Genomic DNA, 27,380 nt, shown 5'->3' with positions numbered 1-27,380 from the left:
CACACTTATACACGCTCACACTTATACACACAGACGCACACAGTTACACTAATATACTCACACTCACTTATGCAGACACTTAAACATGCTTGCACACAGATATACTCAGGTACACACACATGCACACTCGCCCCTGGCCCCGAGGGGGCTGTCCGATGCTATCTCCCCCTCCTCACAGCCCCCCAGGGCACCCAGGCTGAGACGTTGTGGGGGGGGGGAAGGGGGGTCCTTGGGATTCAGATTCACCCAGACCAGGCCAGGAGGGCGGGACGGGGAGGCCAGGGCGGTCCCATGGAAGCGGACAAGACGGTACGAAAAGAGCATTTTATTTCCAGTCTAAGGAGGTATTACAAAGAGTGTGAATTTCCAAGATGTAAAAGAGCAACATCGTGAGCCGGCAGGAAGGGCACAAAGCGAGATAGTCACAGGTTGCGGCGGTGCCTCCGCACGCCAACGGGCCACCTGCCCGGAGCCTCAGGAGTCAGCACCGATGGGAGAGAAATGCCGCGTGGCCAGGCAGCACGTGAGCGGCCCGGCGGGGCCCCCCGGCTCCCACATGCCCTCCTGGGGTACCCGGCCTCTTCCCACGCCAGCTTGGGGCTCCTGCCCAGGCCCCAGGCCAGTGGTGTCAGCGGGGACTCCTCGCTGGCCCCCCTTGGTGTGCCCACAGAGCGGAGCAAGCCCCTGAGGCCCTCCTCCCCGCCGTCCCCACCCCACCCGGGACCCCGTTTGGTGGGCTGCGTGGAGTGAGCGGGGTGGGGCTTCGGCTTCCCTCAGGGCAGGTCGCTGGGGCCAGACCTAAGTCACACACTGGCACCCGCAGGGGCCACGGGGAGGCGGGGCCTCAGGCCGGCGCCCACGGAATGCAGGGTGTCAGCTGCTGCCACTCATGGACTGAGTGTCCGTGTCCCAGTGACCAGGCACCAACCAAGGCGCCAGGGATGAGGGAGATGCTTGCGGGGGTGGGCAAGGCCCGGCGCTGGCTGTGCTCCAGCTTTGCCTCTGCACCCCAAGGCTACACGCTGGGACTGGGCACCCCCCGAGCCTCGGGGTGCAGAAGCAGTGGGCCTAGGGGACTGCAGGCCCTGCCGCCCCGCCCAGAGCCCCTCTGTCCAGGACGCATGTCCAGCCCCGTATGGCAGGGTTCTCCCCAGTGGGCGCCCGCCCGGGCTCCCCTCCTGCCCTGGGGCTGACCCCTCACCCACCCACCCACTGGACCGGCCCCGCACAAGCACGGCGCTGAGAGCAGCCCCGAGGCAGATGGGTGGCCCCTCTTCTCCCATCGGGGGGGCCAGATCTGTTGGCTCTCAGGGAGGGAGCTTTACCTTGAGTCCTCCACAGACTGGACAGGCAGGAGGGACAGCCCCTGGGGCCCCCGCAGGGGGGCCGCCCGCCTCCCAGGGCTCGCTGGGGGCCTCACTGACTGGTCCCTGCCGTCTCGCACCCGGCCAGCCACTGGGGCCTGGGGCCCCCGAGTCCTGGGTGGTGCCTTGGCCAGGAGTGGCCGCGGGGCCCCCCTGTGGGGCCGGGCTCAGGTCCCCAGGTGCGAGGCGCAGGCTGCGCGGCGTGTCGTAGTGCTGTCGCGGGGGCCCGGGGACCTGGTACTCGGCCCGTGTGGCCCCAGGCAGGCAGCAGCAGGGGCCGGGCTCAGTCACCCGCGGCCCCGGCAGGCTGAGCAGCGAGCCCAGCTCCTCCGCCGCCCGCCACACGTCCAGGCTGCTGCCCGCGTAGGATGAGAAGCTGCCAGAGTAGGAGGAGTGGCTGCCGGTGGCAATGCCGCTGTCCGAGGAGCCCTGGCGGCCGACATCCTGCAGCTGCCGTGGCCGCAGTGGTTTGGGGGGCGCCCGGGAGGGGCCCAGCGTGGCCTCCCCAGAGGCCTCGCCCTCCCCCAGGTGCAGAGCCCGGGCAGCGGCCAATCCCGGCCCCTCCTGCGACGTGCTGGCCGAGGACGAGGACAGCTCAGGCCAAGCGGTCAGCCGGCTGCCGGCGCTAACATCCGAGTGGCTGGCCTCGGACGACGAGCTGGACAGGCTGCGATCATCCCCTGCAATGGGGAAGGGGGCCTGAGAGGCTGGTACGGGGTGGGCCAGGGGGTGCTGGAGAGGGTGAGGTGGGCTGGGGAGGAAGTGGGGAAGGCTGGGGACAGGCTCAGAGATGGCTCAGGTGGGCTCAGGGGCTCTGGACTTGGCTAAGGGAGGGCTTTGGGGCAGGTCCAGTAGGTTGGATGAACCTGGAAGGGTTCGGGTGGGTTTGGGGAGGACTTGATGGGCTCAGGGGCCTTGGGGCAGGCTCAGGTGGGCCCACGTGGGTTGGGTGGACCCGGGGTGGACCAGGGTGGGTCAGCTGCCAGTTAGTGAGGCCCAGCATGGACGTCTAAGCCCTGTGCCCGCCTCTCCACAGAGCCCCCACCCCAACAAGGACCCCACACCTACGGGAGGCCCAAGCCAACACCCAGTGTCACCACGGCCCCTCCCTGCTCCTATCCAGTCCCCCCAGGGCTCCCTTGAGCTGTGCCCCTCCTCCCTGCCCTGGCTCCTCCCACTGGGCATGGAGGAGCAATGTCTTGCCCCCCCAACCCCTCCCAACCAGGACACTGCCCAAGCTCTTCCCTTTGCCTCAAGCCCCCCGTCCTGACCCCCAGGCCCTGCTCCCAGGCGCCCCCCATTCCCTTTCCTCCACCCCAGGGCCCCACCCTGGCTCCTCATGCCCCTTGAAGCGGAGCAGCCTGCCCCCTGTGCCCCCAGGACATGGCAACACGCCCCCCACCCTTCCAGCCTGGACAGGGCCCCAGGGACCCCCACCCCCTACCCAGGAGGAGACCCACACCTAGGGTGGGGTGGAGACCTGGGCCCTGTGACCCACACACCTGCCCTGTCCTCCCTAAGCCTGGGCCAGCTCGGCTCTCCTGCAGCTGCCCCCGGCCCCCCCCCCCAGGGCTCCACAGCAGAGGCCACAGGCGTGAAGCCCCCCAAAGGGTGAAACCTGAGGCCCTGTGCCTCAGATGGAGGGATGTGCAGACCAGCCTGGAGGCCCCTGGAGCAGCCCTCTCCTGGCACCCTTCTCGTATGCCATGACCCGGGCAGCTGCCGGGCTCTGGAACCTTTTTGTCTGGCCACGAGCTCGGGGAGGTCGTGAGCTTGGCAGGCCTCACAGCTGGCAGGTGGGAAAGAGGGGACACCCGAGGCAGCCGTCCAGCAGGACAGCGACCAGCACCTCAGGTCCCCACATGCCCCGGGGTCAGGGAGCCAGGGGAGAAATGGGGAAACTGAGGACCCCAACTCAACACACTGGTGCCCAGGCTGGCCACCACCCACTACCCCTGCGGGCACTCCCGCACCCGCCCCGGCCCCTACCTCCGCTGCCCGGCCGGCCGGAGTGCGAGAGGAGGCTGAGGCGCTTCTCCAGCTGCAGGGCCTCATGGGTCACACGCTCCTCCAGGGTCGAGGGCCCCCCGGGGCTGGGGTCTGTGCAGAGAGAGTGAGCCAGAGGGGCAGCCCCAGCTGCCCTGCATACCCTGCCCCCCTGCATCTTGGCTGCTCCTTGCACCAAGTCTCACTGACATGCCATCTCCCAGACAACTGTCCCCCACCTCGGTCCCCACCACTCCTCCCCGATTTGGGGGTGCTTTGCTCAGCCCTGGCTTATTGCACCCACTCTGACCTGGTGGCTGCATGCATCCCCTCCTCAGTGCCCGGTGATGGAGCCTTGCAGGGCACCCAGGCTCCCAGCAGGTGCCGGCCGCTTCCACCCCCACCCCAGGCTGCCCCCGGTCCCCCACCCTCCCCTGCTCAGGGCCGCATAGCCGCCCTGCGGCAGGGGCCACCTCCCCGCCCCGGGGCCTCGGCACTCTGGGCCCCTCGGCACCTGCCGCCAGAACCGGGGCCCGGTTTCTCCCGTGGCTGAGCCCCGAGGGCAGGACGCGCCCCTCGTGTTTCCCGCGTGCCCCCACGGTGGGGCCGTGGGGCTGGCTCATTAGGCAGTGGATCCCCCTCACTCAAATCCTGGCAGAGTGGAGTCGTGGGCGACCTCTGCCCCAGAGGAGCCTGGAGGGCGCAGGTGCTGCCTTCGGGAACTCACCGTCCACCGGGTGGCGTCGGCGGCTGCAGGGCAGGAGGGCGCCGGCAGAGAGCACCACCGCACCGCCCAGCAGCGCCCGAGGCCAGGCCCCGCCTCCTCCCGGCCTCAGGCACCGCCCCGCCCCCGCCTCCCGGGCCGTCCTTCCTCCCGGTGCCTTCCTCCTCTCCCACGGTGCTGGCCTGTCCGGGGTGGGGTGGGAGGCCTGGGTGTCCGCGTGGGGCCTGCGTCCAGCACGCGTCTCTCCATCCTCCCTGGCCTCGTCTGTCCTGCCCGCCACCCGGCCTGGTGAGGTTCAGGGACACGTGGCGCAGGACCTCACCCCGTCTCGCCGCGCCTGGCCGCTGACCTGGCCGCGCACCTCAGGCCCCCGCCTGGGCGGTGCAGCGCCCTCCTCCCTGCACCCGGGGCCGCGCCGAGCCCGCAGAGGCCTGTGCTGGGGGCGGCAGTGCCCCAGGGCCCCCGCCCCAAATGCGCGCTGTGCCCCGTGGGGACCCCACAGCCCCCCTCCCATGGGGGCTTCCCGTCTACCCCGCAGTCGGCCCCGATGCACAGGCGCCCTGTCCAAGCCGGGGCGGGGGGCACGGAAGCCCCCAAGAGCCTTCCAGCTCCGGCGAGCTGCGGGGGTCCCCGGCGGCTCGGCCCGGGAGAGGCGCGTCTGCAGGGCTGGCTGCCCCCCGGGCCTCGGAGCGGAGGGGCCGGGCCGCGCTGGCCAAGGTCGAGGCCCGGGGCCCAGGGGCACCCAATCGACGTCAGGACGGCCCCGCACGCACCGGGGAGAAGCGGGCGCACCCCGAAGGGGCCCCTGCTGGGCGCGATGCCGCGGACGATGCAGTCGAACAGGAAGCTGATCTGCTCTCCCTCCGCAGAGCTCAGGAGGAAGACGCCGGCCCCTGCGCGGGAGAGACGCGGCGGTCAGCGAGCGCGGCCCACGCCCCGCCCGGCCTCCTCTCCGCCCGGGTCCCAAACACAGCCCGCACCCCCAGCCCGCACGTGCCCGTTTCCCAGCCCCCCCCCCCGGCCCCACACGCCCCCATGCAGCCCCGCACACCCGGACCCCACGCAACGGCGGCCCCCAGTGCCTCCCCCGCCCCGTCCCCCAACCCCATCCCGCTTGCCCCGCACAATGCCCCACCCCCACCTCTCAGCCCTCCCACACACACTCCCTGCCCCACGCCCCCAGCCCCTGCCCACTCCCACCTGCACCCCCACATCCCCACATGCCCTTCTGCGCTTTCCAGCCCCCCACCCCTTCTGCAGCGGGTGGGGATGACGCTCAGTCCTGAGCTGAGAGTCTGGGTCTCCGGGTCTTCACAGGGGACCGGCCGCTGTCCCCCTCCCCCACAGGTGGCCCCGTGGATGGGCCAAGCTGCAGGTAAACCGCTAAGCCTGGCGCCAGCACCTGCCGGTTTTGGGGCCTCCCGGAGGTTCAGGAGGAGCAGGGTCTGCCCAGGGTAGGCCTCACCCCCAACGGCCTAGGACCCAAACTCCTGTGAGATGCCCTAGAGGGTCAAACTGCAAATGGAGGCGCCACCCCTGCCCTCCTTGCAGAACCACCTCTGGCCTGAAAAGAAAGGTGCCCGGGTCACCTGGGGTCACCCCTCAGGGCCGCTCCCACCCTGGCACTGGAAGACCCCCAGCTCCACCCCCCACTCGGCCGCCAAAAGGAAGGGCCCAGGAGTGGACTGCCAGCCTGGGGCCACCCGAGTGCCAGGCAAGTGTAGAGGGGGTACCTGACAGGAGATGCCCGGAGCCGAGGCAGGAGCACTGGGGCTCGGCAGAGGGGTCCCCGGCACGCCCCCTCAGGCGGGTGAATGGGAGGTGGCGGTGCTGGCCAGGGCACGCCGGTCCGGGCCCGCGGGCGTCACCCCGCAGGAATCCTCGCCGGCGCCCAGCAAGGCCCGCGCCAGAACGGGGCGGGCCCCAGGGGAGGAGCGCACTGGCACCTCAGCCCTGCGGATTCCAAGGACGCAGGCCAACCCCGACACGTGTCACGGGCTGCACCCTAGGGGCCGCCCCAGGCGCCAGGCGGGCAGGGAGGGGCAACACCTGCTGCAGGGACGCTCGGTCGTAGCTCCCCAGATGGTGGCAGGACACAACCATCCCAGCTTTAGAGAGAGACACTGAAGCCCAGAGAGGGGCGGCTACTTGCCCACAGCCACACAGCCAAGAGGGGACTCACGCTGGCCCCGGGCCATCAGGGCACTTCCGGCCCCCAACTCTTGCCCTGGGGAGGGGCTGCCCCCTGGCCGCTGCCTGCGCACGAGGCCGCCCTGGGGGTCGGGCGAGGAGAGGGCCTGTCCCTGGCCACCGTGCACCCGTGCGCCGCCACCCCGGGGGAAGGGCTCAGCTGCTCCAGGCCCTGCTCCCACAGAAGGCCGGGCCTCTAATCCCGAGCGCCCAGACAGCTGGCAGAGGCTGCGGGACAATTAGTCCCCCGGCTATAAAAAACCATATGACCGAAGCCGTGGGTCCCGCAGGCGTCTGCCGCCGAGTCACGCTCCGGGAAGACCCGGCGGCCTGAGCCCAGGTGCCAGCTGCCTCCCCGCTGCGCCTTCACCCTGGCCGTCTCCTGGAGGGGGGCGCCCGTCTGGGGGCCGCGTGGCCTCTGGGCCCAGCCCACTGACCCCTCGCTGGCCCCTCTTCCCCTCTGACTGCCACCCTACTCCACCCCCGCCCCAGGCTTTGCTGAATCCCAGTTCCCTAACCGCCTCCAGCCCATCCACAGGGCCTCTGCCTGGAGGTCACGCCCCTGCCCGCCACACCCCTAGCCACCTCTAAATGTCCCTTCATCTCCGAGATGGTTCACATAAACCGCTTTATAACACCCTTCCTGGCCCCCCACACCCCGCTCTGGCAGGCCTGGGACCCTTTACTTCACATGCCCCTGCTCTGTCTGTAGTCTGGCCGGTGTGGCCTCCACAAAGGTAGGGACACACCTGGGTCATCGTGGGGTCCAGTGCTACCCCAGGGCCATGCCCACAAGACCCTCAGAGCTGGGCCGTGGCTGGGGTGTGTGTGTGTGTGCAGAGGTAGGTTGGCCCCAGCACCCACCCCACCCCCAAGGGAAGTGCCCTTTGCACATTTTGCTTGTTTGCTTTGTGGAGAGAAGGAAGGAGGGCACTGGCCAGCTTTGCCATATCATGACATAAGATCACAGTCCCCAGAGATGGCTGCCGTGGCCCACCCAGCCCACGCAGGCCACTCCTCCCCAGGGGCAGGCTTTGTCCCCTCCCCTGGAATCTGGCCAGCCTGGGGCTTGCTTTGGCCCATGATACTTGGCAGAAGGTATGCTGTGCAGGTTTGGGGCTGAGGTGTAGGGGCCCAGAAGGTCCCACTTTCACCCTCCCAGGGCCCAGCCACCACGTCAAGAAGCTGAGGTGTCCAGCTGGAGAACTGAGGCATCCTGCCACCAGCTGAGCACCACTACCTGAGCAGCCACAGCAGACCCCATGTAGAGCAGAAATGTGCTGTCCCCATTGAGCCCAGCCCAGATCCTTGGTCCAAGGCTAAGCAAAGAAAGCCAATGAAAGAGTCCTTGTTTTAAGCCCATAAGTAGTGGGGGGCTTGTCACACGGCAGGTAGCACAGGGGAGTAAGTCAGGAAGAGAGGGAGTTCTGCAGAAACTCTGGGAATCCACAGCGCTGCGGGTTCCCAGGGGTGCACGCAAGCCTCAGCCACACCGTAAAATCAATTATGTCCTGGAAAATACCTCCAATGAGAAAGCTGTTGTATTCAACTCAAAAGGGTCACTAGCTGAAACAAAGAAAATAGGTTTCCACTGAAACATGAACAAACGCAGTTAGGTCCAGCCCATTCTGCTACCTCTTTAGAGTTAGTCCTGCAGTAAAGTTCAGTGCCCTCGTCTTTCCCATAAAACTGTGTGAAGTGCCCGGGGTCCCAGCTCCTCAGAGCTTTGTTGACAAAAATCACACGTGCGAAGCACTAACCATTTCAGACTCTGGAAACATCTGAAGTATTTTCCTGCTGAGAAGTTTTCAGGAAGCTTCTGTCCATTCAGCACCAATTTGGCTCATCTCAGGCTTTCAATAAAAATTTTGGCACAGTGAAGGTGGTGGGATAGGAGGCTCCAGGACTCAGTCCCGCCACCAAAACAACTACGAACCGGCAGAGACTGTGTGAATCAACCATTTTTCCAAAACTCCAGAGTCTGGATTAATACTGCAGCATCCAAGTAAGAGCAGAAGGAAAAGACAACAAATACCATGAATTTCACCTTCCATGCAGCAGCTCCCAGCCTCCAGCCCCCAGCCTCATGGCAGGCAGCAGTGGGGGCTGCAGCCCCGGCTCCTGGCCAGCTTGCTGGGGCCAGAGGGGGACACAAGGACCTAGTCCTCCAAAATCCAGGGTTATGATCACCAATCCCTACTTTTCACTGGCTACTTCAGATCACTGGGGCAACAATCTAGCACGGCCATTGTTCCAACTCCCTCAGGGGAAAAAGGCAGAGGAAGCTTTAAAGTGGCAGTACCTTCCCCTCCTCTTCCCAGTCCTCATTTGGGAGCAAGGATATTTTAGAAAAGTCACAAATTGATGGCTCCAGCCCTCAACAACCACCTAAAAATAAAACTAGCAGTCCTAGAGCAGTGGGAGAACTAGATGTGCAGAGTTAAAACAATATAATGTGCAGAATGTCCAGTTCTCAACAACAACAACAAAATCACAAAACACACAAAGAAGTAGGAAAGATTAACCCATTCATAAGAGAAAGAATTTGACACCATCTCTGAGGAAGCTCGTACATTGGAATTATTGGCCAAGTCTTTAAATCACTCTCCTAAATATGTTCACTAAACTAAAGGAATCCATAGCAAAGAACTAAAGAAATTAGGAAAGCATTGCCTGAAAAAAAAAATAGCAATAGAAATTATAAAAAACAGAACCAAAAAATTTTGATGCTGCAAGGTACAGTATTAAAATGAAAAACTCACTAGAGAAATTTGACAGCAGATTTGAACAGGTAGAAGAAAGGATCTGCAAACTTAAATAAGATAAGACCATGGAAATTAGCCAGTGTGAAGGGCAGAAGAAAAATAATGACGAAAAATGAACAGATTCTGAGGGACATGTGGGGCACCATCGAGTGCATCTACCCTACACGTCATTAGAGCCTCAGAAGGACAAGAGAGAGAGAGAAAGGGGCAGAAAGGGTATTTGAAAAAATAACAGCTGAAAACTTCCCCAATCTGATGAAAGACATGAATAAACACATCCAGGAATCTCAATGAACTCCAGATAGAATAGACTCAAACAGATCTACAGGAAAACACCTTACCAAAAATTGTCAAAATCCAAAGACAGAGAGGTTTAGAAAGCAGCTGAGGAAAAGTGGATTGTCACAGACAAGGATCCCCGATAGGAGTAACAGCAGATTTCTCGCTGGAAACCATGGAGACCAGAGGACAGTGGAACGGCATAAAGTCCTTAAGAAAAAACCGTCAACCTAGAATTCTATATCTGGAATAATCATCTTTCAAAATGAGGGAGAATTTAAGATATTTACAGATTTTAAAAAGCTAAAACACTTCGTAACCAGTGGATCTGCCCCACAGAAAATGCTAAAGGGTGCTCTCACGGCTGAAATAAAAGGACACTAGACAGTCTCTCAAAGCCAGAAGGAAAAATAAAGACTTTCGGTAAAGGTAGCTGCATAGGTAAACATAAAACCCTATGTTATTTCACTTTTGCTGTGTAACTGCTTTTTCTCACCTACATAACTTAACAGGTAAATGTGCAAAATACATTAAAAATCCATGTTAATGGGAATGAATGTAAACAGATGTCATCTGAAATAATAACAACATAAAGTGGAAGGGATGGGAAAGTATAGGCATAGAGTTTGTATATTACTGAAACTTGGTTGGTATTGGTTAAACTTGGTTATTATTAGTCTAAGATGATCAATGTAATTACACTGGTAACCACAAGAAAATAATTTAATATTATAGAGTAATGGAAAGAAGAAGGGAATCAAGCTGGAATACTGCAAAATGGAGTAACTAGGGGGGAAAGACATACAGACAACAGACAGAGGAATGGCAGAAGTAAGTCCTTCCTTCTCAGTTATTATCTTAAATGTCAATGGATTGAACTCCCCTATTAAAAGGCAGAGACTGGCAGACTGGCTAAAAAAGTATGATCCATCTATATGATGTCTACAAGAGACACACTTTAGCTACAAAACACAGAGACTGAAAAAAAAAGGTTTGAAAATGATATTCCATGCTGTGGTAGTTAGCTTCAGGTGTTAACTTGGCCAGGTGAAGGTGCCTAGCTCTATTGCTGTGGACATGAGCCAATGGCATGTGAACCTCATCTGTTGCTGATTACATCTGCAGTCAACTAGGAGGTGAAATAATGAATAATGAAATAAATCCCCTTTTATTAAAAGCCAATCCATCTCTGGTGTGTTGCATTCTAGCAGCTAGCAAACTAGAACAGATTTGGTACCAGAGAGTGGGGTGCTGCTGCTGTGGTCTGCAAATACCACACCTGTTGGAACAGCTTTTTAAATGGATAAGGGGAAGATTCTGGAAGAGTTGTGAGGAGCTTGATAGAGAAGGCCTGGAATGCTTTGAAGAGACTGTTGGTAGAAATGTGGACTCTAAAGACACTTCTGATGAGGCCTTAGAAATGAGGCACGTGTTACTGCAAACTGGAAGGAAGGCGATCCTTGTTTTAAAATGGCAGATAATCTGGCAAAATTGACTAGTGGCTTTGGCTGGAAGGCAGATTTTAAAAGCCACGAACTTGGGAGCAGAGAGTGCATCAGTCAGCTCTTTGGAGATGAAGAAGGAAAACGCCTCCCGGGGAGCTTCATGAAACAGGAAGCCAGGAGAGGAAGCTAGCAGATGACGCTGTGCTCGCCATGGGCCTTTCCAAATGAGAGAGAAACTGTGACTGTGCTCGCCATCTGCCTTTCCACTTGAGAGAGAAACCCTGAACTTCATCGGCCTTCTTGAACCAAGGTATCTTTTCTCTGGATGCCTTAGATTGGACATTTCTATAGACTTAATTGGGACATTTTCTCGGCCTTAGAACTGTAAACTAGCAACTCATTAAATTCCCTTTTTTTAAAAGCCATTCTGCTTCTGGTATATTGCATTCCAGCAGTTAGCAAAGTAGAACACATTGCAAACAGTAAAAGCAAAAATGAGCCAGAGTAGCTATATTATTGTTGAACAAAATAGAATTTCAGTCAAAAAAAGGTTACAAGAGACAAAGAAAGATATTATGTAGATAAAAGTTTCAACTTGGCAAGAAGATATAATTAAACATATATGCACCACACAACAGAGACCCAAAGTATATGAAGCAGAAGTGACAGAACTGAAGGTAGAAACAGACCTACAATAATAGCTGTGCATGTCAGTGCACTGTCTCCAGTAATTGAGAAGACATCTAAGCAGGAGATCAGTAAGGAAACAGGGTAGGCCTGATGGCCGTAGGTAGAACATGCCAACCCAATGACAGCAGAATACATAGTTTTCTTCAAGTGCGCATGGAACATTTCCAGGATAGATCCTATGTTAGGCCACAAGCAAATCTTAATATATTAAAAATACTGAGCTCATACAAAGTATCTTCTTGGATCACAGTGGAATAAAGCTAGAAATCAATAGCAGAATAACCATATGGGGAAATTAAACAACACACTCTCAACCAACCAATCAGTCAAATAAGAAATCACAATGAATATTAGAAGATACTTAGTGACAAATGAAAACGAAAAGACAACATACGAGAACTTACAGGATGCAGCAAGGCAGTGCTCAGAGAGAAACAGAACCTTCTAACTGGCTGCATTAAAGAGGAAGAACGATCTCAAATCAATAGCTTAACTCCACACCCAAAGGAAGTGAACATGAAAAGGAAACTGAACCTACGGGTAATAGAAGGAAAGAAATAGTAAGGATTAGAGAAGAGATAAATGAAATAGAGAATATAAAAACAGTAGAGAGAATTTTTAAAACCCAAACCCAATACCTAGTTGTTTTTTTTAATTAAAAAAAGAAAAATAAAATAGAGAAACTGTTAGCCAGACTGACCAAAGAAAAGGGGATACAAATAACTGAAATCAGGAAGGAAAGTAGGGCACTTATTTACAGAAGTAAAAAGAATTACAAGAGCATACCATGAGCATTATATGCCAACAAATTAGAAACTCTGAATGAAATGGACAAATCTGAAATGTACAAATTACCCAATCTGATACGAGAAGGAACAGAGAATCTCAGCAGACCTGTAACAGGTAAATAGACGGAAACAGGAATTTAAAACCTCCCAACAAAGAAAACTCCTGGACCGGGTGGTTTCACTCTGAAATCTTCCAAACATTTAAATAAGATTTACCCCAATCCTCCTCAAAATCCTTCACAAAATACAAGTGGAGGGATTACTTCCTAACTCATATTATGAGGCCAGCATTATCCTGATCCCAAGGCCAGAAAAGACAGCACAAGAAAATAAAGCCAGAGGCCAATATACCTTATGAAAATAGGTGCAAACATCATCAAGGAAATACCATCAAACTAAATCCAATTGTATATGAAAAGCATTTTATACCATGACCAAGTGGGATTTGTTCCGGGAATGGAAGGAAAACCCATCAGCATGGTACACCACATTGAAGGGAGAAAAAAACACTAACGTTCATCTCAGCTGATGCAGAAAAGCATTTGCCAAAACCCAACACGCTTTCGTGAAATCACTTAGGCAAGGCCACAAGCCGGCAGGTGTCGGGACCCGGCTGGTGGGTGCACGCCGAGTGCTCCCAGCACCCACGGCCTGGGCACCGTCCCTGCGGTACAACTGGGGAAACTGAGTCTCCACACCATCAAGGGGCTCGGCAATGCCCGAGAACTGTGCAGCAGCCCCCGCTGCCATGCAGTCTGAGGGTTTCAGGCCCGGGACCCTTTCCCCGCATGGCTGGACCCCACAGGGGCCCGGACGCCTGAACCGCTCCTCGGGCTGCAGCAAGTCACCCCAGGAGGGAGCGTCTCCCGCCAGACGTCCCCTCTCCTGGACCCCCGCTGCCTGCTCGGACAGCGCCATCCACCACGATGGCTTCTGCTATTGGGAAGGTGGAGGAAGGGGGCCTGGTTGCCGGCAAAGCAGAGACCCGGGGCTCTCACCCCCAAACTCTCCACAGCCGGGGGCCCCCGATGGGCCCCGCCTTAGCAGAGGACCCTCCCTCCCTGCCCTGGGCGCCCCAAGTCCTGCAGTTACCACCTCTGCAGCCAGGGAGGAAGCTCCAGGGCTCCCCAGCAGAGGGGACCCTGGCCAATGTCCCATCGTGGCCTGTTGCACCCTGCAGGCTGGGGACAGAGCTGAGCACAGTGGCTTCAGCTCCGTGTCCAGCTGCCCCGCTTGGCCTGCACGCACACACCCCCCAACCCTGGCACCTTTTGCGTCCCAGACTCTTAGCTCCCCTTCAGAGCCTGCCCGACGGCAGCACACAGCACCCCAGCCGGCAGCACCCCTCCCGGGCATGGTGCAGGGCCCAGGGGCTCGGCCGGCTCCCAGGCACGCCCCGGGGAGCAGCAGGGCCTCGAGAGCTGAGCGGTCCCCCATACTCACAGTAGCCACACCTGGTCCCGCCTTCGAAGATGAAGCCGGTGGGCACCGCGCCGTAGCGGCGGAGGTCGGACAGCTTCCACTGCCCCGCCACGGCCGGTGGCACGTCCCGCGCCAGCACCAGCAGGTCATTGCAGAGGTGGAGCGTGGCCGGGCCGCTCTCGAGCTTGGTGCCCGGGGCCACCGACACGTGGAACCTGTGCACTGGGGGTCCAGAGAGGACAGGGCTTCACCAGGGAGGCTGCGAGGGGCCGGGGCGAGGTGGAATGGCCGGGCGGGCGGGCAGCTGCGCCCACCAAGGCCCCCACCACAGTTGCAAACACGTGGCAAATGATGTCCCTCCCCCCGTGGGACACCTACAGGCGGCCAGGTGCCCTCCAGGCGCGGGGATGACTGCCCTGCCCTGTCCCCTTGGCCTCTCCGCGGCTGGCAAGGTCATGAAGCTGGGAGGGGCCCCTGGGCATAAGCCCTGCCGGGGGGCTCCAGCTCTCAGTGCGTGCTCTCACCCCCAGTGCACAGATGGGGAAACCGAGGCCAGGGTTTGCCCCGCGGTGCACACTGTGTTGACAGCTCAGTCTGGCTGCGGGGCACTAGGGAACCCTGCAGCCTGACCCGTGCAGCTGGTGCTCTCTCTGCTTCCCAGGGTCTGGAGACCCCGCTCCTCTCCCTGGAGCACCCCACCTGAAGGGGGTGCACCCGGTATCTCCATCCTGGGCGATGCTGGCCTGCCTGCCTCTGGCCCCCCAGGCTCAGACCCCGGTGCCCTCCCCTCCTCCCCAGGCAGGGGTCCTTGGGCCTCGCGGAGGAGCTGGGGCCCCCAAGCAGGGAGGGGACGGCGGCAGCTGCGTCAGATGGCCTGCGGTGAAGAGGTCGGGTCAACTGCCCGAGTCTCGGCACAGGTGGCAGGTGCAGACCCTCCCTCACCTTACCCAGGTCGGCCCACCCCAACCCCCGAAAAAGAGGACACAGTGGAGGGAGCCAGGCCCTGACCTCCCCCAGGGAGGGACCCCTGCCGACCAGGGCGGGTGCCGGGCTGCAGGGTGGGGAGCCCTGGTACAGGAGCCTCAGTGGGCAGCTGCGAGGGACTTGCCACCCCCACCCCCCCCCGCACCCTCCCCGCCATGACTGGATGCCCCCTGGAGCGGCCGGGACCACCAGGAGGCGGCCAGACTGCACTGCAGAAACTCCAACTGGAGAGCCTTCTGGAAAGACAGGGCTCTTCCTTCTCATGCCGCCCCTTCCCGGGGCATCCATCCCACTGCGCGACTCCTGGTCCCCGCCCGAAGCCCCTGCGTTGGCCTCTTTTGCCATCTGGAATAAGAAATGGACTGAAGGACAGGTGGACAGATGGGCGCTGGGCGGGGGGGAAGGGCTGCAATTCGGGGCTGGCACTTTTTTTTTTTGGCATGGGCAGGCTTCACGAACCAAACCCAGGTCTCCAGCATGCCAGGTGAGAACTCTGCCCCTGAGCCACCAGTGCACCACCGTTTATTCTGAGCTTTGCACCCAGGGCAGGTGCCTCACTTGCTGCACCCTTGTCACGGTCCCGCTGCCCTGTTTCCAGCCTTGTGGACAATCCAGGCACTGGCCATGAGGCCCCCACACCTGCTACCCTGTGCTTCCCCTTGGCCTGGCCCCTGCGGCCCCCATCGTCAGCCTGGGGCCTCACACACCTGCTCAGCTCCCACCAGGCCTGCTGACTCGCTGCCACCTAGTGGACCCTCGCTGGTCCCTGCACTCCTGCCTGGACCCACAGGGCGCATGGGGCAGACCCTGAGACCCCACGCCCTCGGACTGCCCCCAGGCGGGTGGGGACCAGGGACCGCTCCGCAGCCTGTGCTGCCTCCCCAGCCCCGCTCTGGGACCCCGAAGCCGCCCCTGCTGTTTGCCACCGTGCCCCCATCAGGGGACACGCAGGCGTCGTCCCAGCTCACAGCCGGCCCGGTCCGCTGTCCCGCCCCCGAGGCACTGACCCCGTCCCTGAGGCACCTGTTCCCAGCACCGAGGGTCCAGCTTTCCCCCGTCCTGTCCCCAAGGCCGGCGCCGCAGTCACTCACCCTCGCCGAGCGCGTAGCGGATCCGCGCGTCCCAGGCACACATGGCCTCGCGGCTCTCGAAGCCCAGCATGACGGCCTGCGACAGGCAGACGATGGCGAGTGTGTGGACCAGGCCCTCGTAAGGCAGGCCGGGCTCCAGGCCGCAGATGCCCTCCAGTGTCAGGCTGCTGCGCTCCCGCAGGCCCTTGGCGCGCTCCGACCTGTCCTTGTAGACCAGCATCAGCAGGCAGTCTGCGGGGGGCGCCGGGTGGGGGGCGTCAGCGCACCGGACCCCCAGCCCGGCCACCCCCTCATGGCCACGCCCCCCGGCTGCCCCCCGCCAGCGCACACGTGGAACGGCCTGGAAACCTGCAGGAGGCATCAGGGGCTGCTCCCCCACCCAACACTGCGCCTGCGGCTGGGTTCTGCCCACTCCCGGACCCGAGCCCACCCAGCCACACCTGCGGGTGCAGAGAGCTGCAGTTAGTGGCTTGGGGACCAGACGCAGAGCCGGCCAGGTGGCTCGGACTTCCCGCCTCAGCCCTGTGTCTGCACTGGACCCTGCCCTGTGCCCACTTCTGGCCATACCCTCTTTGTCTCGGAACTCAGGCCCTGGGGAGGCCGAGGGGGTGACTCCTGAATGGACCCACCTCTAGGCCTGTGTCTCTTCGTGGCCCTTCCCTTCCCCCGTGCCACCTCTGCGGCTCGGCCCTGGCCCACTCCCCACTGCAGGAGACAGGCCTGGGTCTCAGCCCCTAGAGCTTCTGTTTCCTTTTCCATCTTGTCTCCCAGCATGGCAAGCAGGCGGCGGGCCCCAAGACCACGGACTCGGAGCCCAGGCAAGCAGGTCCACTCCCTGTGCAGCCAGCCCACCTACGGGGTCAGGACAGACCTCCTGCCCACGCTGAGCGCCCCCACAGGTGGGCACAGGTCTGTCCCGCGGGGACAGGTGTGCTGGGGCGTGCAAAGGCCCTGGCCCCTATGCGTGGGTTGGGTCTCACCCACCTGCATCCCAGCTGTGTCTGGCCCGCAGGACGCCCCGTCTTTGTGATGACAGAGAGCTTTGGGGGGCCTAATGCAAACTCCTGGACGCTGTTAGGTGTGAGACAGCCCCCAGCCTCAGTGAGAGGCAGAGAGATCAATGTCACACTGCAGGGGGAGGGTGGGGACGACAGGCGGGAGAGGCTTGCAGAAGTCCTCACTCCACTCCTCTGCGAAGGGCCCTAACCTTGAGCAAGCTCTGAGGGGAACCGAAATCCCAAATGAGCCAGCCGCAAATACCAATCACTGCAGCTCAATGGGGGTCAAAGCTGCCGTGTGCCGGCTTCGCCCCCGCGCAGCCCCCGCCTGAGAGTCCCAGCCCGGCGTTTCCTCCCCCAGGGCCTGACAGTAAGACGTTCTGGCTTTCGGGCCCAAATAATCTCTGTCGTGGCGACTCACCCATCTATTGTAACACGAAAGCTGCCAGCCAATGTACGCAAACAGGTGTGGCCATGTGCTGATAAAACTTTATTTATAAAGCAGACGAGGGCCAGATTTGGCCCGAACGGCTGTCGTTTGCCACTCCTGTTGTGACTTCAAAGTCCCGTGGGCATGGGCGCAGCCTAAGTCCTAAACCAGGAGTAGGGCAGACCCCAGGCCGCCCTGTCTGGCCTAGACACCCCACACTCAGCCTGGACTGAGTCCCTGGTGGAGAAGCAGCACTTCTGGGTGGCCAGTGGGCCGTGTGACTGCGAGCCCAAGCCTTAGGGACACAGGTGACGTCTCTCGCTGCAGGACATGGCAGGGACAGAACCCCACGTGGCCTCAGAACCCTGGCCTCCTTCCAGGCGAGGCGAGAGCTGCGGGCCTGGGACACTACCTGGGCACCGACAGGGAGGCACCCTGCAGCTCTGTTTCTACCAGGGATGGACTTCAGGCACAGGTCAACCAGGCAGCGGGAAGCAGGAAGACCTGCCGGGACACGCTGGCCGCCGGAAGGACAAAATCACCGGGCAGACCGAGCGCCCGGCACAGGGAGGGGTGTGCAGGGGCGGCGGTGAGCTGACACTCAGCACACCAAGTCCACGCTGCCAGACAAGCCGTGAGCACATCACCAACACACAGAGCTGCCCATGGGGGCCGTGGAGCCTGGAAACGCGGGCGTCTCTACGGAGCGGGCTGCGTGGGGGGTTTTCATGCCCTCTGTGGAACCCACCCTTGGTGTCTGATGTTCATAACCAGAAGAGAGCAAAGACGTGCCCACGTTGGGGTTAAAAACACGCACACCACCTGGCCAGGGCCCGCGCATCCCCCGTCAAGCTCTGTCTGTCCGAGGACCTCAGCATGGACCGTCCCCTCCCCAGCACAGCCACGGGAAGGGGCCGTGGGCATTAGACAGGTTCCCTTTGGAGGTTTTAAGCCAAAAATAAGAAGCCGGCCCAGAGAGAGAGAAACGGGATGGGGAGGTCGTAAACGAACACGCGGATAGAGACGCCCCCCCCCCGTGAGCCAGCTCCGAATACTAATCACTGCGGCTCAGTGGGGGTCACAGCTGCCATGTGCCAGCTTCGCCCCCACGCAGCCCCCTCGCCACCAGGGGCACAGAGAGATTCGCGGCCGAGTACGGTAGTAGCAGCCTTAGAAATGGATCGCATGAGGAACCCGCGGCCACCCCACGCTGGGGTGCACTCTCCCCGGCAGGTCACAGCCACCTTCGCCTCCAGGGTTGGCCGCAGGCCTCAGATGCCCGGCCACGTCCACGCAGAACCCCCCCATGCCACAGGTCCTCTCCCAGCCCCTTGACCTTGCAGAGGTCTCTCGAGCACCCCAGCCCCAGGTTCCTCCTCTGCAGGGGTGCCAGGACCCCCCACCCCCACCCCACAACGCTGTGAGGTCTGCAGATCATGGGGTCCCGCCCCAGTGAGCGTCCACAGCTCCGCTCGTGGACACCTGGGCCGGCCAGCTGCAGGTCCACGGCTCACCCCACGGCTGCCCAACCAGCTGCCCCGGCGCCAGGGCTCAGGCTGCTCTGAGGCTCAGCCTACAGTGCCCTGTGCCACGGCCACCCGGCCAAGTCCCCCTCAGGCCTCCGCTTCCCCAGCCATCGCCAGGCCCGCTGTCCTGTCCCACTGGAGCCAAGCACGAGGCTCCCTGGCAGAAGGACGCTCCTTCTCGGGAGGCCGGACACTCTGCCGCTGCTTCTCAAAACAGGGGTGGAGGGAACCAGGGGTCCACGCCCGGCACCAGTATCCCCCACTTTCCTCCCTCGGCCAGGTCCCTCCATCTTTTTCCTGACCCACAAAAGCCCCTTCCTGGCCCTGCAGCGCCACAGCGGGGCATTAAATGCGAGTCCTGTCCTGCCAAGACCCCTCAAGACGTCCCTTCTCACTCGGCGCAAGCCTGGGCCCGCAGAGCCCTGGACACCTCTCCTCCAGCCACGCCGGCACCTTCCCCAGCCAGCCAGGCCCAGCCACGCGGCCACCTCCTTCCCCCATGATGCGGGACCTCCCGCCCCGCCTCGCCCAGGCACCCAGCTGTGCGGCCCTCTCTCAGGACACCCCTGCCCCAGTCACTGCCCACTCCGCTCCAGCTGAGCTGCTTGCCCCCACCCCTCACGCACATGCTGTTCCTTCAACTCCCACTTGCAGGTCATCGCAGAGGTCCCTTCGGACCGTCCACCTTGCCACCACCTCCTGCCCGCCCCTCTGCCGCAGCATGCTCTGGCCTCCCTCACGGCAGTCTTCCCATGCAGTTGTCTGTCCCCTTCCTGGTTGTTATCCCCCTTTGGAATATGAGGTCAAGGAAGGCAGGCAGTCACCTCCTCTGTTCCAGAAGCCATACTCCCAATAATATAGCCTAGAGCAGCAGTCAACAAACTCTTCTGTAAAGGTCCAGTTGACTTTGAGGGCCATCTGGACTCTGGACTCTGTTATAACTTAACTCAAAGGCAGCCACAGACAATACGTGAAGGAATGGCTGTGGCTACAATGCAATAAAACTTTATTTACAAAAACAAGCAGCGGGCCCCATTCGGCTTCTGGGCTCAAGTTTGCCAGCTCCTGACCCAGAGTCAAATTTAGACACCTTGACGCCCTCCAGCTCCTGACATCTGTCTCGCTTCTTGCTCCTGCCAGGCCCTCCCCAACCTGGACCTCGGGACTTGCACAGTTGGGTTGGGGCTTCTGGGTGCAGCACCCGATATTTGTCCCTGAGCCCCTTTCCCGACGCCTGCCCCCAGCTTGTCTGAGACTTTGGACCTGTTGCAAAGGCTCCCAGCTCAAGGAGATCCGAGAATCCTGCTGCATCAAGCCATCAAGTTCTTTATGAAATAGGGTCAAGTGGGCAGAGGATGATGCCTGCTGAGCGCCCCGCCCGCTGCGGGTCCCCCGCCCGCCGCACACCCCCATCTGCTGCCTGGCAGAAGCTGCCTGCAGCCCCCAGTCACCTCAAGTAGCCAAGCACCCCCTCCCCACCCTCAGGACAGTTGTAGTGGTCAAGCTGGGATGTTCACAGTGGGTGACTGGCCAGGTGGGGCATGGCCATGCAGGGTACTCAGTGAGGGGCCTTACAGGTGTCAACCTGGCCACTATGCCCCCACTGTCCTCGGGCCATAACTTGACCTTTCTGAAGCAAGGGCCAGCGAGAGCAAGCAACCGCGCTGTGCCAGGCTTCAGAGACATGGAAATGCCAGGGCCAGGACCTACGGCAAATCAGGACGTGCGCCAGAGGGACACGGCACCCGGGGCTTCCTGGCTGCAGAACTGCCAGCCAGCCCTGGGCAGCGCTCGCCTGGGAGAGTCTGGACAGAGGCCACCAGGAGCCAGCACCAACGGGCCAGCCCCGGGCTCTGAGAGGCGTGGTGTGGCGTGGTGACTGCCCAGCACTGACCCAGGAGAGAGTGGGGGAGTCCAGGCTCACGCTCGGGTCTGGGGTGCAGAGCCCCTCCCCGGAATGGGGCACTGGAGCTGGCTTTGAGGGGGGCTCAGCGGGGACAGGGGGCGACACTCCTGGCAGGGGGCCTCGTCTGCGCAAAGCCACGGGGGCAGGACGGGCATGTCTGGGGTGGGAGGTGAGGTGGGGTCTGGGCAGGCATCTCAGGCCCCTCGGGGTGCCCCCTCTGCCCCCCACCCCGCCTTACTGTGCCTCCTCCACCCCAGAACACACAGGGCCCAGCTCCCATGGGCTCCTGATCAAATGTGCAATCCCACCTGCCCAAGTCAGGTGTGTGCCCAGGTGCAGGGAGGGCTGCGCCACCTCCCACAGGTGGGCTCCCACCCCAGCACACAGCACCCAGGGCGCCCGGCCCAGGCAGGCAGCTGCTCAGGATGCTGAGTCCTCTCAGAGTCTCCTCCCATCCCCCTGGGGCTGGAGTTGGGTGAGGCAGGGCCCACCTGAGAGTGCGGCGACTGGACACAAGGTGCCGGAGGAGAGACTGTGACTCACCCAGGTCCCGCAGCTGGTGGGAGCAGAGCTGAGATTTGAACCCAGGACTCTGGGATCACTCTGTGCCCTGAAACGGGCTGCGTGCAGAAGCCTGGCGGCGTCCTGGCCCTACCCCGGGGGTTTCCACGGGGAGAGGGGAGCTTCCCGCCGCCCAAACCCTGACCCCACAGTCCAGCGGGGCTCCTGGGCCACTCGCCGCCCATGCAGCCCCAGCGTGCGGGGTCCCCCGCCCTCGCAGGGAAGGAGGCAGTGGCACACAGCCAGAGGGGCAGGTGCCCCCAACAGCGGCAGAGCCGCGTCAGCGTTGGTGAGGGCCCCACAGGCAGGCCTCGGGCGTCTCAAGGTGACATGCGCCATGAGCCCACCTTCGCGGTGTGTGTGGCCCATGGTGTGACCCTGGCCGCATGGGGGTGAGCAAGGTGCACAGCCCTTCTCCCTGTAGGGCTGTCTGGGAGGGAGGGAGTGGCTTGGCGGGCTCCCTGTCCTCCAGGCCCTCAGCACCCGGAGCCGAGAGTGGGCTCAATGAGACACAGCACGGCAGATGCCCGAGGCAGGACTGACCATCCAGCCTGGGCAGGAGGCAGGGTGGGGCTATGGGACAGGCCCCGGGGGTCCCCAGGCCTTAGCCGCCAGGCCTGTGACGACCCCAGGAGGGGCAGCCCCACGGGAAGGAGTGAGGCAGGGCAGAAGGGCCCGGGGCCCTCTGAGGGCCTCTGGGTGCAGCTCAAATGCCTCCCCAGCCAGTTGCACCCTCCGGGGGGGCATACGGTGCTCCCCCAACCTTCAGGATATACAGAGGGTGCTCCTCCACCCTCCAGGGGGGTGCAATGGTGCTCCCCTCCCCTCCAGGGAGTACGGATAGTACCGCCCCATGCTCCAGGCGGTCCAGTGGTGCTCCCCTGCCCTCCAGAGAGCACGGATGGTGCTCCCCTATGCTCCAGGCGGTGCAGTGGTGCTCCCCTGCCCTCCCAGCCCCAGAGCCTCCCATCCTAGTAGAGAAGGGAAGACTCAGAGCAGGAGCCTGCCGGCCTAGGGGAAGGAGCCTGGGCTCAGGCCCTGGACCCAGGCTTTCCCTGGACATAACTCAGAAAGAGGACACAGACTGGTTCTCAGGTCACTATGCCGAGGGCCACACTCCTTTAGAGAACTCCCGAGATGCCTGCCCAAGCCGGAGAGCTTCTCCGGAGTTCTCTGCAGGAAGTAAAACACCTTCCTTCCACCAGCTGATTTCCTATAAACTTATAAACAACAACACAGTTCCCACTTTCCCTACACCCCAGCCCACGGCACAGTGGGCTGAATGGCACCGCTCCATGTCGCCATCACCGCCAACCCCAGCGACCCACCCCATCACCCATGAGGCTTCACCACGCAGAATGAGCTCAGGGTTAAATCTCTCCTGCAGAAGGAAGGCTGGGGCCACAGGACACTCTGTGCCCTCATCCCCACCCCACGGGGTGGCCCCTCTCACCTGCCGCCTCCAGGAAGAAATTAAATTTTCAGCAGAATAAGAATCCCGCACTTTTTAAGGCAAGAAAACAGGTGGAGCCTCATGTCTCCTGGGAGCCGCACATGAGCCTGCCCGGACCACGCGTCCTGGCTGTGAGCAGCTGGGGTCCAGGGCCCACCTCTCCCCGCCTGGCCCCATCCTCGGAGGAGGCGCCCGACAGCACCACGTGGGAGGAGGCGCCGGGCGACAGCAAAGCTCAGCAGAGCCCCAGCTGGGGCCGCACCTGCCAGCCTGGTCCCCGACGCACCCAGGAGAGGGATGTGGGGAGGGCGGGGACAGCAGGGGGACAGCAGGGGCAGTAGGGGGACAGCAGGGGCAGCAGGGGGACAGCAGGGGCAGCAGGGACAGCAGGGGCAGTAGGGGGACAGCAGGGGCAGTAGGGGGACAGCAAGGGGACAGCAGGGGCAGCAGGGACAGCAGGGGGACAGCAGGGACAGCAGGGGACAGCAGGGGCAGTAGGGGGACAGCAGGGGCAGCAAGGACAGCAGGGGCAGCAGGGGCAGTAGGGGGACAGCAGGGGGACAGCAGGGGCAGCAGGGGGACAGCAGGGGCAGTAGGGGGAAAGCAGGGGGACAGCAGGGGCAGCAGGGACAGCAGGGGCAGCAGGGGGACAGCAGGGGCAGCAGGGACAGCAGGGGCAGCAGGGGGACAGCAGGGACAGCAGGGGCAGCAGGGGGACAGCAGGGGCAGTAGGGGGACAGCAGGGGGACAGCAGGGGCAGCAGGGACAGCAGGGGCAGTAGGGGGACAGCAGGGGACAGTAGGGACAGCAGGGGACAGTAGGGACAGCAGGGTAGCAGGGACAGTAGGGCCCTGGTGGCAGCGGCGTGAGCAGGACTGAGGGGTGGCCGCAGGGCTGCAGGACGAGGGCAGCACAGGCTCAGCCCACAGTGCGGGGGATGGAATGAGCTGAAGAGGCCAAAGCACGTACCCCGAAAACGAGGGGTTCCTGAAGGCTGGGCAGTGGGACAGTGAGACGGGAGTGGGGGATGCTGTGTCCACCCCAAGGGCGCCTGGACGCCTGCCCAGACCCCACCTCACCTCCCACCCCAGACACGCCCGTCCTGCCCCCATGGCTTTGCACAGACGAGGCCCCCTGCCAGGAGCGTCGCCCCCTGTCCCCACCAAGCCCCCGTCAAAGCCAGCTTCAGTGCCCCATCCTGGGAAGGGGCTCTGCGCCCCAGACTTCTTCAGCCAGAGCTTTCTCTGCCACAGACCCGAGCGCGAGCCTGGACTCCCCCACTCTCTCCCGGGTCAGTGCTGGGCAGTCACCACACCACACCACGCTTCTCAGAGCCCGCAGCGCAGGTGCCCCCCAGCTCCCATGCAGTGCCCAGAAACCCGCCCTCCACCGCCAGCCTTGGGGCACCAGGAGCACCCCAACCCGCTCCCCGCCGGTGCTGCCCACCTCTGCCTCTCAGGAAGGTCAGTCCTGCCTCCGGGGCTACAGAAAGCACTCCGGCTCTTCCTGCCCTTCCAAGAGGGGCACCTCGAGCGGGGCAGCTCTTGGGGGTGGCCCCAGTCCATGCACCTTCCTCAGACCCCGGCCTCTACGGTGCACCCCACAGGCTCCAGCTCACCAAACGACACCCACGCTGCCCACCGGGCCTGGCCTCCACCCACACCTACCCGCGGCCCTCTCCCTTCCCCGCTCTCCCCAGGCCCCCTACCCTTCCGCCTCAAGGTCTGCCACGGTTCCCTGCCCCGACAGCCCTGACGTCCCGCTGCAGGAGGGCCGCCTGGACGGGGAGAAGAGGAGCCCGAGGCCTGGGTGGGGCAGTGGCTGCTCCCGGCAAGAAGTGGGCCCTACACAGCCACCCCAAGGCGGGAGCAACCCCAGTCGCAGGCCAGGGAAGTTACAGACGCCCCAAGCGACCTGGAAGACACACCGGCAGCCCAACGCATGTGAGTGGCGCCCACACGCACACCCCGACATCCCACACAGACCCCCGGGGCCTGGGCCGGCTCCCAGGCACCTGTCACGGGAACAGCTGCGGGACTCAAAGCCTCCCAAGTGTGCCCGGGGGGCTGTGGCGGGGCCCAGACTTCCGGGGCTCCTGGCGGGCCTGCTCCCGGGCTGGGGGCACCAGCCTGGGGCCGGGTCGGGGGGGCTCGAGGGTGCCATTCCCTCCTCCTGGAGGGCTGCCCCAGCCCCCCAACAATGCGGACTTGACTTTGCTTTCCCCCAGGCAAAGCCCCCCCCCCACCCCCCAGGCCCCCCGGCAGCCCAGGCTCGGCCGCACCTGGGGCAGGTGGGACGGGGTCTCCTGGGGGGCGGCCGCGGGGGGCGGCGCTGCCGGGCTCGGCCCAGGGCGCCCACAAACAGCCCGAGCGGCCCCGCGCCCGGCGGCCCGAGCTGCCTGCCCCGCCGCGCCTGGGTCCCGCCGGGCCGCCCCGCCGCGGGCCGGGGTCGGGGAGGGGGCCGCTCGGGTTTCCGGCCCGGGCGCGGGGACGGCGGCTATTTCGGGCGGGCGGGCGGCGCCCCGGGGCCCGCCGCCGCCGAGGAGCCCCGCCGGGCGCCCCCCCGCCGCCCCGGCCCCGGCCCGCTCACCTGCCACCGGCGAGGGCCTGCGCAGCACCAGCCACCGCGTCTTCCACTGCGGGGGGGAGCACAGCGTCAGCGCCGCCCCCCGCGCGCCGCCCCCCGCCCCGCCGCGCGCCCCGACCTTCTTGCCGTCGCGCAGCTTGACCTGGCCCTCCACCAGCGCCGCCTCGGTCATCTTCGGTCATGGTGCCGGCGGCGGCCTCTCCGCGGGCGCCCAGGGTCACTTTCAGGCGCTTCTCGGCCGGGGCTGGGCCAGCGGGGGCGGGTCCGGGCGGCGGGGCGGGCTCTCGGCCGGGGACGCGGCGCCCGCGTGTCCCGGGGCAGCCGGGGCCATCCTGGGGGGCGGGGCGGGGCGGGTGCTCCCCGGGGCCCCCGTTTCTCCGCGGGCTGGGAGGGGCGCGGGGCCGCCCGCTGGTGCCCGGGGGTGGGGGGTGGGGCTCCGGGCGTGCGGTGGGGCCGGGAGCGCAGCTTCCCTTCCCAAAGCGCAGGGACCAGGCCGGCCCGAGGGCGAGGTGGGAAAGGTAGACTTGCCCAGTCTTCGAGTTCTTCTCCTACCAGCCTGGCTCAGTTTCTGGCCTCTCTGTCCCCAGACCAAGCCTGACACAGACTGACCAGTGGCCAGGAACCCCCTCCACTCGCAGAGATGCGGGCTCCCCCCACCTTCCCCCCACCGGTTGGGGGGCTGGGGGCAGGAGGTGGGGGTGGGGTGGATCTATGCAGTGGGCCCCCCGGGTTACCTGTGCATTTGCACCCCCCTCATGTGGTGAGCTCCTGGCAGCAGGGGCTTTCCATCAGGTGCCACGGACCCTAAAACAGGTGCTGCTGGGGTGGGATGGTGCCCCCAGCCCCCACGTCTGGCCTCCCCAGCCACCCTCTATCACCGATGGCTCGCTCAGCAGTCTGTAGTCCAGCTGCCCCCCAAGAATTGGCCTGAACTTTGGATGCCAACTCCAGGTGCTTCGGGAGTCCACCATGTTTGGGAACCAGGCAGGCCTGCTCCAGCGGTGTCAGTCCCCTACCTGTAAAATGGCCTGCACACCCCACCCAATAGGGACCCCCAATGAGATCAGAGAACAGCGACAGGGACAGGGTTTCAGTGTGAAGCCAGTAAAAGAGCACCCGAGGAAAGCTGTGTGCCGCCAACCGTCCAACACACGTTTCTTAAGCTCTGACTACATGAGACAGGTCCCCGTCAAGGGGCTTATGGGTCTGGTGGGGACAAAGACAAGGGTTAGACAGGATCGTATGGCTCCTAATTCCCTCTGGCATGAACAAAGAGCTGGCGTTAACGGGGCAGACGGAGGAAGCTGCCGCCAGCCCCGGAGCCTGGGGCCTCACAGCCGGGCTTTGGACTCGATGTTCTATATGTGGGCGCAGGCGAGCCAGCCAGAGCTCCAGGCTTGCAGGTGAGAGGATGACCTGGTGTCCCAGCTCAGCAGCCACCACACTTGGAGATAAGGACCACGTCCGGCACCTCCCCATGTCCCCTCTCCACTGTCCCCAAGGACCCCCAAGGGCAGATCCAAGATGGGTCCCGAGGTTGATTCTGATGCGTTGGTGATGACTTCTGGGGGGCTGATGCAGAAGCGAGCTCTCCTGGGCCCTGAAGCTGCCCTCGGTGCCTCCTGCACCCCCATCCTCCTTCCCGTCACCTGTGCCACAGCCAGCCACCTTCTGCACAACAGTTGCCACCCACAGAGCCCCATTCACGCTCCCACCTTAGGCCCCCAGGGGCAGGCCCAGGGCAGCTGGAGTGGAGTCTGCTGGCGGTGGGGGCATCGGCACTTGGCCGTCCCTGCAAGGCGGGGTGGTGCCCCACTGCATTCCTGCACGCTGGCCCGGGCCCAGGCTTCTGCCACGCCTGGCAGCTGCACCTGCTCCCCTGCTGGCCCCGGAAAATGTGGGCTGCAAGGGACAGACACCTCCCCTCCCCCGCCCCAAGTGGCCTCAGCGGATGGCTCCAAGGCAGCCAGGACTGCTGAAAGGCAGAGGAAGTGCCCCGCCAGGAGCGGGGGAGTCCTGGCTCCCACTGCAGATTGACTAGGAACTCACTGTGAGGCCTTGAGTTGGCTCCTGCCCTTCTCTGACCCTCAGTTTCCCCCAACTGTTAGAGCAAGCACAAAGGAACTGGCTGGAAGAAGATCAGGTCTCTGGTGGAACCAAGGGGAAAGCTAAGAGCCAACAGGAACCTTGGG

The 27,380-nt window shown here is 62.7% G+C and overlaps 1 protein-coding gene across 2 annotated transcripts; it reads right to left on the bottom strand.

Moving 5' to 3' along the window:
- Nucleotides 1-310: 310 nt before the first annotated feature.
- DOK7 (docking protein 7) lies at nt 311-25,421 on the bottom strand. 2 transcript variants are annotated; one of them, XM_077136292.1, is made up of 7 exons: nt 25,307-25,421; nt 25,192-25,237; nt 15,729-15,959; nt 13,675-13,875; nt 4,848-4,967; nt 3,354-3,464; nt 311-2,044 (listed from the first exon to the last, which is right to left on the bottom strand). In XM_077136292.1, exons 1-7 carry the CDS (start codon nt 25,358-25,360, stop codon nt 1,308-1,310), a joined length of 1,500 nt encoding a protein of 499 aa, XP_076992407.1. In that variant the 5' UTR covers nt 25,361-25,421; the 3' UTR covers nt 311-1,307. The 2 variants fall into 2 exon arrangements, with proteins under 2 accessions (XP_076992407.1, XP_076992408.1); XM_077136293.1 differs by lacking the exon at nt 25,192-25,237.
- Nucleotides 25,422-27,380: the final 1,959 nt, after the last annotated feature.

This window comes from Tamandua tetradactyla, chromosome 19 (assembly GCF_023851605.1).
Source record: "Tamandua tetradactyla isolate mTamTet1 chromosome 19, mTamTet1.pri, whole genome shotgun sequence".
Lineage (NCBI taxonomy): Eukaryota > Metazoa > Chordata > Mammalia > Pilosa > Myrmecophagidae > Tamandua > Tamandua tetradactyla.
This window is presented reverse-complemented; position numbering and strand designations above follow the sequence as displayed.